This window comes from Cryptotermes secundus, unplaced genomic scaffold, assembly GCF_002891405.2.
Source record: "Cryptotermes secundus unplaced genomic scaffold, Csec_1.0 scaffold1850, whole genome shotgun sequence".
NCBI classification, from domain to species: domain Eukaryota; kingdom Metazoa; phylum Arthropoda; class Insecta; order Blattodea; family Kalotermitidae; genus Cryptotermes; species Cryptotermes secundus.
In genome coordinates this window covers 205,768-218,568 of record NW_019727439.1, presented here as the reverse complement: position 1 = coordinate 218,568, position 12,801 = coordinate 205,768, and the positions used below count along the sequence as shown (strand labels likewise).

The window sequence follows — 12,801 nt, the reverse complement described above, 5'->3', positions numbered from 1 at the left end:
GGCTGGATAAAGACTTTGTTCTTAGGCGGCTGGATAAAGACTCACTTCTTAGATGGCTGCTATCCCAAGACTGACTGCTTCTCGCCAAAGCTGGGCTATTTATAACCTCGGCCACTGCTAGGCAAATGAATCCTCTGTTATAGCAGTGGAAACGTTGCTTTGTTGATTCCGCGTTTCCTACGCAATGACCCACTGTTATTGCGTTGTCTCTGTGGGAACGCTTCGCGTATTCATCGTAACCATGGAGATTTGATGTTCTCTACACAACGGCTCACTGTTGGGATTACAGTGCCGCTATTGTTACTTCCTATGCAACGGTCTCTTCTGGCGTCTCCATAGAAGTTACTCTTCTGGATTCCAGACACGTTACAATACATTTTACATAGAATAAGTTAGGAACTGTGCAAATTTGCATAACAATAAAGGGTTAAATAACTTACAACCTTCATTTTCCTTCTGTGATTTGAAAATACCAATTTTAAATAGGAAACAGAAAACCATTGAGAAAGAAAGCACAGAATGAGATCACTAAAGTTAATATATTACATAAACAGAGTGCAAAAACAAACACAGGCCACTGGAAAGAAAAAAGACTGAAAAGCAAAGAACACTTGGATAAATGTGGATAAAAGCCTAAACAAATCCAACCAGTTGAAGAAGAAATCACACATGGGAAGACCAGCAAAAATTAATTATATAACCTGTCTTACCATAAGACATTCTGACTTTAGCCTTGTATACACAGATCAAGAGGACATTCATTTTGCAACATTCAGCTATGGGAGAAAAAGAACCAGTTTAATCTCCCAGCCATGACTGGCCACTGTGTCCAGTCATCACAGCCTTGTCTTGAAGTTGAAGGTCAGACTGCATTAGCATTTCATCTTGTCATAAACAGATGGCAGTCCGTGTTCTTCTTTGACAGATGAATGCATTTATCAATCTCACAAAGGAATATCCAGAAGTCGGACAAGGGTGAGAAATTGGGGTCTTGATGCAATTTAAACAAGATTTCATGTGGTTCATGAATTAACATATTTTAGCATTATTAAAGTTATTTTACATAATTATACAGAAATATATTATTCCTTCTGCTAAACTGAAATACATACAGGCTGTGTGCATGCGTACATTAGAAAGTTTGGAAACCAACATTTTGGGAGTTTCATTATTAACAAATTTCTTTACAACTACAAACTCTGATTACAACATAAAACTGAAAATATTTTCTTTCCTGTGCCATGTCTTCATTTTAGACACAGCGCAGCAAGCACACAGATCGAGTCAGCACAATATAAAGCAATTATGGTTATATTTCTACAAATAAAAGACACTGGAAGCTGTTTCAGCTGTAATATAGTTTAGTGAAGTCACTTCTGCCTAACGTATACTGACTGACCATAACATCTGTATCCTGAGTTTGGAGAAAACCCCAAACATGACACCATGATCCTATAATACAGTTGAAAAAAGCATAGAAAAAGAGATACATTTGTACACTAGAGTCCTATCTTAAACATGTGGAATTTCTCTCAAATCTTCTGATAGAAAATGTTCTTAGTACCTGACTCACATATGAGAACAAAGAAACTGGCCACATGTATGTAATTATAATTTTTCATCACAAAATCTTTAAAAATGAAGACATCAAACTGAAACTATGAATACAAAAAATAGTCAAGTGATCTTTTCTTCGAAGACTAGATTCACTATCAATTTTGCTATTTACACCACCGTACTGAAAATAAACAATTTGTATAAACGACTGCCTGCTGCTACATCCACCATCGGCCATTATTCTGCCAACTCATTCTCCTGCGGGGGTTGCACCTGCTTCTGCACCATGCAAGATCGAGCCACTGACTCAAACAACCTGCAACATGAGACGACAGCAACATCACAGAGCATACTAATCAGACAACACTTCACTGCCTTGGTCATTGCAAACACTACAATTCTTAATCTATCTTTCTGGAGGTCGAATTAAGCGTCTTCCTCCATTTCATCAATATTTAACATTTTTTGGAGACCTTCACTTTAGTGCCTTCATATCTGAGGGTGCCCTTAAACCGGTAACTGTGCCAGTGCCAATGGAGGTGACGATACTAATGGTGCCAAGGCAACATTACTTATTTTTTGTGGGATATTTCATGATGCTGTCAGCACTGAGACTACAGACAGCGCTCAATTCCCTGATGACTGACAAGTGGAATGAAACTGGAAGCAAGTGGTCATGGCTTGAGGTACTATTCTGGGATTCTGCCTGCAGAGACTGAGTAAAACCATGAAAAACCTTTGCCAGGATAGCCAGTATCCCTGCTGACATTGAAACTCAGCAGATTCTGAACAAAGTGGATACAGAAGTATTGTACAACTGCAGACTGGGAGTGTGCGCACACGCATGTGAATTCTGCACTGTGGCCCTAAGACTTAACTCTGCCAGATGCCGTTGTTCACAGTGTTCACCGAGCCCAAGCAGTGGTGCACAGTACAGTACATAACATTCCTGGTTTGAAACAAGCATCTGACATAAAGTGCACATATTTTCCTAATGGACAACGTTCAGTGGAAAAGCGTTTTAGTAACTGAAGGAAACGTTCTGGGCACACAAAATAAGCGCAAGCCATAAAAATTGATGGGAATTTCATAATGTTTTAGGTGCTTCAGGATGAGCTCAAGCATATTAATAATGTTTCAGAGTTACTAGTGGAAGCACAACACGAGTAACAATCTCAGAAGCTCTGCTAGATCCAAATGAAATGACTCACAGTGACACTGAGGGAAGATAAAAACTCAAGTATAGAACAGATCCATACAGAATTCGGAATAGAAATAGGACTGCCAGGTGGCAGTGAGAGGTGTCTATGATTCAGCCAGCACCAGCCCCATTCTGTGTGAAGATATATGTAACAGTGGATCATTTTGAGGGGGTTTATCTGTGGAAACTGTTTATCTCAAGGCTTCCATCCACCTGCTGCATTTGAAATCAAGGAGAATAAAGTGCAGCTGTGTACCGATACAAAATTCATACAGGAAGAAACTGGAGCACACGATGGCAATGCTGCAGCAACAGCCATTAGTACGGTCTTCTCTAATTACCCGTCAATGTTTATTTTCTATCTGGGGATGACCCCACTAAATCGGTGAACTGCTTCCAAGCTTTCCAGTGGTAAAATTTGCCATCACGCTGCTCTGCAGCCAATTCAAGAAAAGGACACGTCAAGTATTTCTGACAAATTTCGTTTTATCACTTTCATCTGGCTGTAAATATATATGTTACACTACACAAGATACTGATACAACTCATATAATTTATACCAGCCTTGCTCCACTATCAAAATAATAAGTTTCCTTTATTTACGTTTCCCTTAGCTTAGTGATAAAACTCTCTCCTCCACCCCCAGACACCTCTATTACACCCTCATACCTATCATGGTCTCAGAGGTGACAGCATTTCAGAAGTTTCCCCACCAGTATACTGTATCTGTCCTCTGCCCCTACAGCGCCCAGCCTACTGAAGGCTCCTGGATTCTAACAGAATTACGTTTTTGTTAAGAAATAACCCACTGTTATTTCTCAAAGTTCCCCCTCCCCAATTCATCCCGTATCCAGTAGCTCCCTACTTACTTCTCAATTTCTGGCGCACAATGCACAAACTCATGATTCCAGAACTTGTAAGTTGGATTCTTGATAAGCTCAATGAATGTAATGAGAAGACCCCAGGGATGAGGCCTGTTTACAATCAGTCGCTCCAACAGCACCCTGAAATCAAACAAAAACGTTCGAAGTAGGCGAATACTTAAATTATTGAGCTTTTAATATTTCATCAGTGCTATTGACTGTTGAATCTGGTTCTAACATTTATCTTCTTAGAAGAGGAGATAAAGTACCGGTTACTACTGGCTCTGGTGGCTGCAAAATGTGACTGAAGATGAACAAGCATCCATTATGCTCTAGTGCGATACTCAACATCAGTCCACGTCAAGAAATAACCTTCTCCTTTTGCTCATTTAATGGCCTACTGAATCGCAATTCAGTTTTTTCTTCATATTCTTACCTTGAGATTTCAGTACTTCAGGAAAATGGCAAGAACATGCTCATAATACAGAGTGAAAGGAAAACTTAAGTGCAATTGCAGTTTTCTTGCAAAAGTATGATTCTGCACCATCTTGACTGCCTGTGTGTGCTTAATCATGGAAGCCTGACTTTTTACATTAGCGCTTCCCACATGCAGTCAGTGTTCAGAGTTGCTGTTCTCCAGCAAAACACGATGACGCGCATTTCAGAAGTGGGAGTGTTGGCTGACTGTACCTTGTGATTTGCTCCTGGATTGCTTCTGTGTTCGCTTCAGCAAACAAATACAGGAGGGTACAGCTGAAGTAGTGCGTGTGGCTGTTTGGGTAACGCAGCTGATTGGCAATAGCATTAAGGAAGAGATACCTCCCTGAAACAGAACATCATGAAATGTCACAAGTCACATACGCCATGAAAATGCACAGAACGTTCAAACGTAACCCACTCGTGCAATGAGAAACACTGGCATCCCAGGAGCCTGACACTGCAATGAGTTAGAGTGGAACCCTCCAAGAGGCTCACAATAACTGAGCCCATGTGGCTCAGACTGTCTGATAGTGGCAGGGCTCCACGCGTGTCAGACCCTGCCCCATGCAGTTCGTTCTGGCTGCCTCAAGAGAGCATGGAAGGACCATAGATTTGGGTCACAAGAGGGTGTCAAGCCCACAGTGGTGAGTTTCCAGCACCAACACCAAAGTCCTTCGAGGAGGGGATCCATTAACTGGTACATCTATGCACTGAGTGCCTCAGCAACTATAGAAACTATATTTAGTGGCCTCTACTTCTCTGTCCACAATCCCGAAATGGGTTTCAGACACATGTGACTCTCTTCATTTAATGAAGCTGCCAGTGGCTCACACTGTCTGGAGATGAATGAAGGGATGATTAGGGAATAATGAATTTGGAAGAATGTGAAACAGAGTAATTACACCCCACTTTGAAGCACTGTCATGGCACTTGCTTCCAGGGGCACGGGAAACTGTCATAATTCTCAGTGAGGACAGCTGGTCCCCAGGCCAAGGTGACAGCCTGGGACCTTCTGAAAGACAAAGCATGTTACACACTCAGCGTGACAGACCATTTTCCTGCATTAACTGCAGATTACACAGCATTTTTATCCTGAAGATGGAGGCAGCATGTTTCTCCAAAATGCTGGTAAGCAACCAACAGAGTACAGAGCTACAAGTCTCTGGGCCCGTGAACCAGATACTGCTCAAGTCGATTCATGTTCATGTCTGTTAGTTTTATGCAGTCACCTTCCGTATCAAGATCCACAGCCAAATTCTGAAATATATCCATGTGAGATGAATGTGCAATGGTTGACATGTTTGGAGTTAGCCCTTTGTTGCGGATGAAGGTGATGGCTTGCGTGCCGACGTACAGCACGAGGGCATTCATCAGAGGAATATTGTAACACATTCCTGGCTCATTCGACACCTGCAAGTTGCTGCGTAACTCCGACAAGAATGTCACTGGAGCTCGTGCCTTGAGGTATGAGTCCAGATCCTGCAAAACAATGAAATGTTCTTATCAGTGAGGACCTTTTAAGTATCTTAAGGTCCTTGACATCAATGCACTGTATGTTCCTGCCCTGAACTTGGAGGCAATTTGCTCCTCGGGGATGTCAGTCACCCTCTACCTGACCAGAAAGCCTGATAATGATGCTTGTCATATACCTGACGTCAACACCACAAACCATACTCACAGCATATCTGGTCTCAGGCCCTAATAGTGGACTCTCATTCTGAGGGTTCTGAGTTTGGGCACAGAGTTTTCTGCTGACCATCAAGTCTCATGATCACCCTGATGCTCATGAGTAACGGAATCTTCCCTCCGAGTGCCCTACCCTCAGGAACAAAGTTTAAGGGGTTGGCAGGAAGGAAGGCAACCACGCTTATACTGAAGTGGATCTTGTGGTCTTCAGGTAAGATACTGTAACCTCACTCAGATGGTTTCAGTTCAGCTCCGGCCATATACGCAGACAATTTTGTGCTCACAGATTGAATCCTTCACCTATACTGTAAAGAATACCAGCCCCCTCCCCATATTGCAGATACCCTCTGCCCTTCATTGCTCTCATGATCACCCTGTCACTCAGGTAACGGATCTGTCCTGTAAATGGTCCACCTCAGAATATATTCTGCACCATTATGAAGGAGGCAGAACCCAGAATGGTCAATCACAGCATAACCTGAGGCACCAGAAACCAACCAACCAACCAATCACACTATACCACACCTACACAGTGTGACGGCTGCCAAAATGAGGAAATGTTTCCTTCAAATTGTTAACAAATGAACTTAATGTTACTAAATACCTTCTTAAAGCTCACAGGCTGTATCATCGATGCAAAGTTGGTCAGAAGCCGGGGGGCGTGAGCTATCTCGGGCAGCATGTCAACTTTCAAGTTCGGTGTGAAGGGGTCAGGAAGCCGCATGTTCCTGGGAAATGCCGACAGGATCACGTTCCGCATCTACAGTGTGACAGAAACAACAAACATTGCATTTAGGAACAGACATGAACACACGTGGCACTGAAAAACAGGAACAGTGTACTTCTTTTGGCTTATATTGGACTTCACCCATCGTCCGGTATATAAAAAAGACAAAAATACCACAACGTTTCGGAGACTGGATCTGTCTCCGTCTTCAGGTATATAAGGAAGGTTTAACCTACTCAGTTGGGCCCCTTAGAAAGAGCTAGTCTCAATCACTGGACAGGAACAGTGAAACCGAAAAGATGAATGTTAATGTTATCCCTTAGATTACAGATCCACCTGTGCATGCGTCAGGGCAATAACGAACAGCCTTGGATGTCCCATGTGACCATGTGGTTCTAGCAGAATTAAGACTTTATCACTTCAAGAAACCAAGACACCCACAAGCAAGTTCCCAAGTGCATGCACACTGCAGGGCTAAACCTCAGAAAAGAGACGCATAACTCGACTGGGTACAGGCATGGAGCTTCCTAAACTCCATGCCATGAGGGCACAGCGCAGTGGAGACAGCATTCATGATCTTCTTGGCTTTAGATGGAGATGAATGGCCAGCTTCATTTTCCGGCTGAATTTACTCGTGTGGCACCCCTTACTGAGGATGCTACGAAGGCAGTGCAGATGCATACGCTTGCCTTTATCATCAAGTGCTAGGGAATTTCTATCTCCTGCAACAGTGGCTACACTTTAACTTGGGGGTAGTTCTGCATTGAAAAAATGTGACACTAGGCCAGATGGACCTCGGAGGGTGCTCCCTCCCACAAAAGGGCATCACACAACCAATACAGGTTACAAGAGAAATCATGATTATTATTCTGGGATCAAACTCTGGACTTGTGGTCCACACCCTGTTAGTTTATTGACAGATTCCATGGATAGCAAAATAATTAACTGAAAAAAAAATCATATTACGGGCAGTTAGAATATTAATCAAAAAGATGGACTGTGACAGCCCTATACACAGTGTTGGAGTTCTATCTGCCTGTTACTTGATTCCATGAGAACTGTCCACAGAAATGCACACACGTCATTCATTCTGAGTGTCCGCTTACCTGAATGCAGTTAGGTGGAATTACATCACAGAAGCCGTAGTGATAGTCACAGAGAAATTCTGGGAAGTCGTGCAGGAGCACCAGCAAGACTCTCAGGGTTCCTTTGTACAACAGTGTGACAGGCTTTGCAAGTTCTGCATTGCGAAGAAACGGAGCCAGGAACTTGAACAAGTCGATGAGAAGCTGAGCGTACATTCCCCAACCCTTCATTGCGAAACAACAGAAATGTGTTACAATATCGAATTTAAATGGCCTCGCAGCTGTGACTAGAAGTACTGCCTTCTGGGATGTAACATTATGTAGTCTGCTAGACATCCACAGACATCCCAGAGCTGTCAGAGGGCTATCAACCACATGGCATTACATTCCATGTCACAACACGTCACAGCAACATTCTCTTGACGCAATTCTACAAGTAGCGAGCACATTAAGAACCCTGAAACTATCCAATGAAATTTTAACTACCATGGCTACTGCAGATACTGGCAAGAGCATGGAGTAAATTCTATAACATCTTTTGGTGTTCTCTGCTGTGTGCGCAGTGAAAAACTTGAACGGGAAAAGCCACATCCTTCAACAAATGTCAGGATGGCCAAATCAAGGATGAGATAGGCAGGGCACACAGCATGCAAGGCAGCAATCAGGCATATGTACAAAATTATCAAAAAACATGAAGGATGACCTCTGAGGAAACCAAGACATACATGGGAGGATACTATTAAACTTGTCTCAAGTCATCGGGTGGTGTTCACAAACAGTAATCAGGTAAGACATTACAAATGCAGCTGCACGTATCTACCTAGAGGTCAAATTACATAATTATTTAGCAAAGACGTATGACCACGTTTAAGACAACCGCCTAGATCCAAATGAACGGTTTCACTGTACCTTCTGCTGTGGAGTGACGGACAACATCCGCCCAATGAACACTCTGTGGGAGACAAGTTCGAGCCATGCATACGCAAAGCCCGGAGCTTTGGCAGGCCTCAAAATATGCAGTGTGTGGCAGAACGCTGTGAGAACCTGGTAGTTGATGGCCTCAAGGACTGCTTCAGGTGCGTTCAGCTCCAGAAACAGCATGATGAAGATTCGATGATAAGGCAGCTGCTGGAACTCTGCTAGGCGATTGTCGTGGTCTTGCAGCAGCACTCCGGCAACAATACCCAACACCTGTTAACAAAAACACCAGATACATTCACTTCCCTTTAAGTTAATCTGTATTGTCTGAGAACAGGGATTTTAAACCTCACGGAACTGAAGGGGATGTGGCAACACTGCAGTTTAGGAAAACAGTAAACCGCCAAGGAATGGGAGTTATTCAAATCAGTGCGCTAAACAGCTGGAACGGTACTGATATTGAAATAAATAAATGCAATGCTGAGTAGATGCACTGCACAGACCCAGAGGCAAGTTCCCATGTACAATAAAAGTTCAAGTGATCAACCTTTTTCGGCCACGTTTCATAAATTCAATGCCATGTGTACACGGTCCATCTGACCAAGAGCTGCATTTTAACTGAAGGTGCAACCTTACAGCACTTGATTGAAAATCCATTATTGCTGGATAATACAGCGTTACCCCAACAAATTTAACTGCCAGTCCTGTAGTGCTGAGATGCACATTTAGGAAGTACAGAAGCATCTGCCGCTGTAACTCTGCAGTACATAAGCTAAATGGGACGTATCTGCAGATTATTGTCATCCGCAGTGTGTACGGAACTTGGTCTCTAACATTAAGGGAAGAACATACAACTGAACATGTTTGAGGACATGGTGCTGAGGAGAATATCTGGACCCAGGAGGGATGAAATAACAGTAGGCTGGACTAAACTGCATACTGAGGAACTTCATCCTTGTCAGATATTATTAGAACAATCAAGTCAAGAGGGGCAGAGAAAGTAGCATGCATTGCAGAGCACATAATATGGGATTTTGATAAAAAAAATATGAAGGAAAGAGGTCACTAGGAAGATCTAGATGAACAGAGGAGGACAATATTAAAGGGATGGGGGGTTGTGGACTGGATTCATCTGGCTCATGACAGGGACTGGTGGCATGATCTTGTGAACACAGTGTTCCATAAAATGCTGGGAATTTCTTGAGCAGATGAGCAACTGTTGGCTTCTTAAGGTGTTCAGTCCCATGGAGACAGACAGACAGACAGGAAGCTAGTCACTCTTCACAGCGAACACACTTTCGGTTTCTTCAACACACTTTTGGTTTCTTCACAATCTACCACCAAAGAAGCACTTACTTTGTTTAGCAGGTTGATTTTCGTATTTGTGTTTGAAGCATCGCCCGAGTGTTTCACCAGTAATGCAATGAGACGCACAAAAGCATCGAGTGTGTGGAAACATTTTGTGCGAACTAAAGTTGGAGTGTTGGGCGTCTCAGCAAGGAACCGGTAACATAAATCAACACACATCTGAGTGCTGAGACGGAAAAACCGTGTGATAAGGTCATCAGTTTTCAGGATTCCATGGCCGTTCATCTAAAACAAAGTACATCTCATTTATGTATCTAGTACCAAATGTAGTGATACTATTAAAATGTTAAACACAAATGCAATAATGGTATCACAGAGAAGAGCAGTCATCATTTGAACACATGATAACTAGTGTCATTTAATTAGACCACAAGTGAGACAATTTAAACTAGGTATTCAAATAACAATTCTAAAATAGTTTACCAGTCTTCACTGAGTCTGATATGTAGGAGAACAGAACTAAAGGCTGTCAAATCTGTACCAGCACATTTTAATGAAATGCCACCCATTATTACATTATCAACAATTAAGGTCTGTTTTATGAGATTCAAGATTCAGGAATGGGATATGACCGATGACGATAAACTCCAAAATACGAGCAAAAAAATTATCTTTCTGAATGTCACACTTCAACAGGCAAATCTGACAATGTACCAGTGCTTTGAAGGTGAAATTACGAAACGAGAACGGTGAAACGTCCATTTAAGGAGCTGTTTTTGAGCAGTGAATTCTGAATACTGAACTGAGGAGAATCTGATGTGGAAAAAAATTTAACACTGAGATTAATGACTTGGGATCAACGAGAAGAACCCTCAAAACAGGGAACATAAAAAGGAGGCTTTGCTGTGTATCTACAAATAGTGGCCTCACACTTTGGTATAAGAATTACAGACGAATGTTACATAAGTACAGCCTCCTCTAAACATGTAACTACAATATTTTCACATAGCTTCCATATAAACACATTTTTCTGAACAAACTGTTTCAGCGTGCAGCACAAGCTCGCCATCATTTCAGCGAGTTACACGCAGCACAGGGATACCAGCACTTCTCACTGCATCACAGCCTCTAACCGGCATGAGAATCATTTCTAATTAACCCCACTCCCCCAAAACTGTTGAGACTTCTCACAGAATTGTATCAAATATTAAATGCATGCATCACTTTTCTCTACAAACTTTCTTTGAACATTTGCACTCTAAAAACATTTTGAGAGTTAAACTTCAGATATGTGCAGGATTACACAGAGATATTCATGTACAGGGACTACTACTGTTATCTGATATTAACTGTAACTGGAAAATACCAACAAATTTAGGAGAATTTCTAGTACCAGATTTCAAGAAAATATGTTTGGTTCTTGAACTCATACACATTAACAGGACACAGGTATCATGAAGCTGGTAAGTGTAGTTCTGCAACTTCTCATCACAACTATGCCAAATACAGTATAAGCTATAGACTGTGTATCTCAGTGGTTCCTCTGGAAGTTGCCTCAAACATTTCTCACTATACTCAGTATTCATTGAAAAACGCCTAAAAATTGTACTTAAATATATGGGGTGAGATTTCGTGCTACCAAAATTAAATTGAAAGACATCTTACAAAGGATTCACACACCAAAACATATATCCGTTTACTAACAATGAATGGCGTTACTTAGTACATACAGGGAAAAAGACAAACATTAACCTAGAATAAAATTAAATGCTTTGTAGAAACACAGAATATACTGCAAATACAAGTTACTTGTGGAAGATGTTTGTAAGGAACAAAATGTTTAGAAATACAGGGGTTATGTAGACTAGAAACAAACTCATAAGAACAGAATTTAGACATACACACACACTACATGTCAAGTTGGCCTATAGAAACATCTGTTCAATATAACTGAGATGACAGGACATTTACTACAGAAAGGGATCAACTGTATGGACAGTAGAAGTTCTGCTGCTGCCTACACTGAACAGTTTTCTGTGCAGTTCTGTATGAATACTTACAGCAATAGGCCATACCTGTTGCACAAATATACTGAAGGCTCTCGTTGGGTCTCTTCCAGCCGTAGCGGAATAATGTATGGATATCCACTCCCGCAGCAAATATTCAGTTTTCTCCATCAGACCGGGAGGATCGTCAAAGTCTCGAGCCTGATAAAGGATATTCTTATATGGGATATGGTCTTCTTGGATGTGACACTGTATAATCTGACAGGTAACAGTGTTTCAGATCAAAATGCTGACTCCATCTTCAGGGCATGGAAGATGGTGACAGCAGTCTCCTCTGAAATGTTTGCACCTACCTACCAGACTAAACTGTGTCACATCTAAGAAGACTGTGATCTTAACACTCACTGCCACAAGGCTTTCAAATCTCATAATCTTGTTACCTTTTATTTATCACAACAATACTACAATATGGATTACATATTATGAAACATTACAAACATACCCTGACTTGCAAGATTCCTGAATGAATATGTGCTGTAGGTCCTCCCTGAGCTCGGTCGACTAGGACACCAGGATCATGATTGGCTCGAAGCAATTCAATCAGGGTCGTTAACCTTAAAGCATATTTCACAATCCTAAACACAATCTACAGACAATAACACAGTAACAAGAATGATGAAATATAGGTATAACAAACACATAGTTACAATTACAATTAATATTTTGCTGGACATTATCCATCATCTTGTCTATTCTAAAAAACAGTCTAATTTCTCTTAAAAAACACAACGTTTCGGGAACTGGATTCTGTCCCCGTCTTCAGGTAAAACCTACTCAGTTGGGTCCAATAGACAGAGCTAGCCCCTATCTCCGGACAACTATGCCAATTTCCGAAGGGATTCATAAAAGAAGCACAACTTAATCCATCTGTGAGAGCTAAGAGATATTGAAGCTATCATAATTTGAGGCT

General features: G+C 41.7%; 1 protein-coding gene across 1 annotated transcript in view; it reads right to left on the bottom strand.

Moving 5' to 3' along the window:
• Nucleotides 1-520: 520 nt before the first annotated feature.
• LOC111864834 (CCR4-NOT transcription complex subunit 1) overlaps nt 521-12,801 on the bottom strand; it is a gene marked incomplete in the record, with an annotated part of 42,979 nt that continues 30,698 nt past the window's right edge. Inside the window, 10 exon segments of the mRNA XM_033751600.1 lie at nt 521-1,873; nt 3,628-3,762; nt 4,312-4,444; nt 5,331-5,580; nt 6,392-6,547; nt 7,621-7,824; nt 8,509-8,790; nt 9,874-10,110; nt 11,886-12,032; nt 12,334-12,445. Of these exon segments, the coding sequence (XP_033607491.1) occupies nt 1,795-1,873; nt 3,628-3,762; nt 4,312-4,444; nt 5,331-5,580; nt 6,392-6,547; nt 7,621-7,824; nt 8,509-8,790; nt 9,874-10,110; nt 11,886-12,032; nt 12,334-12,445 (1,735 nt within the window).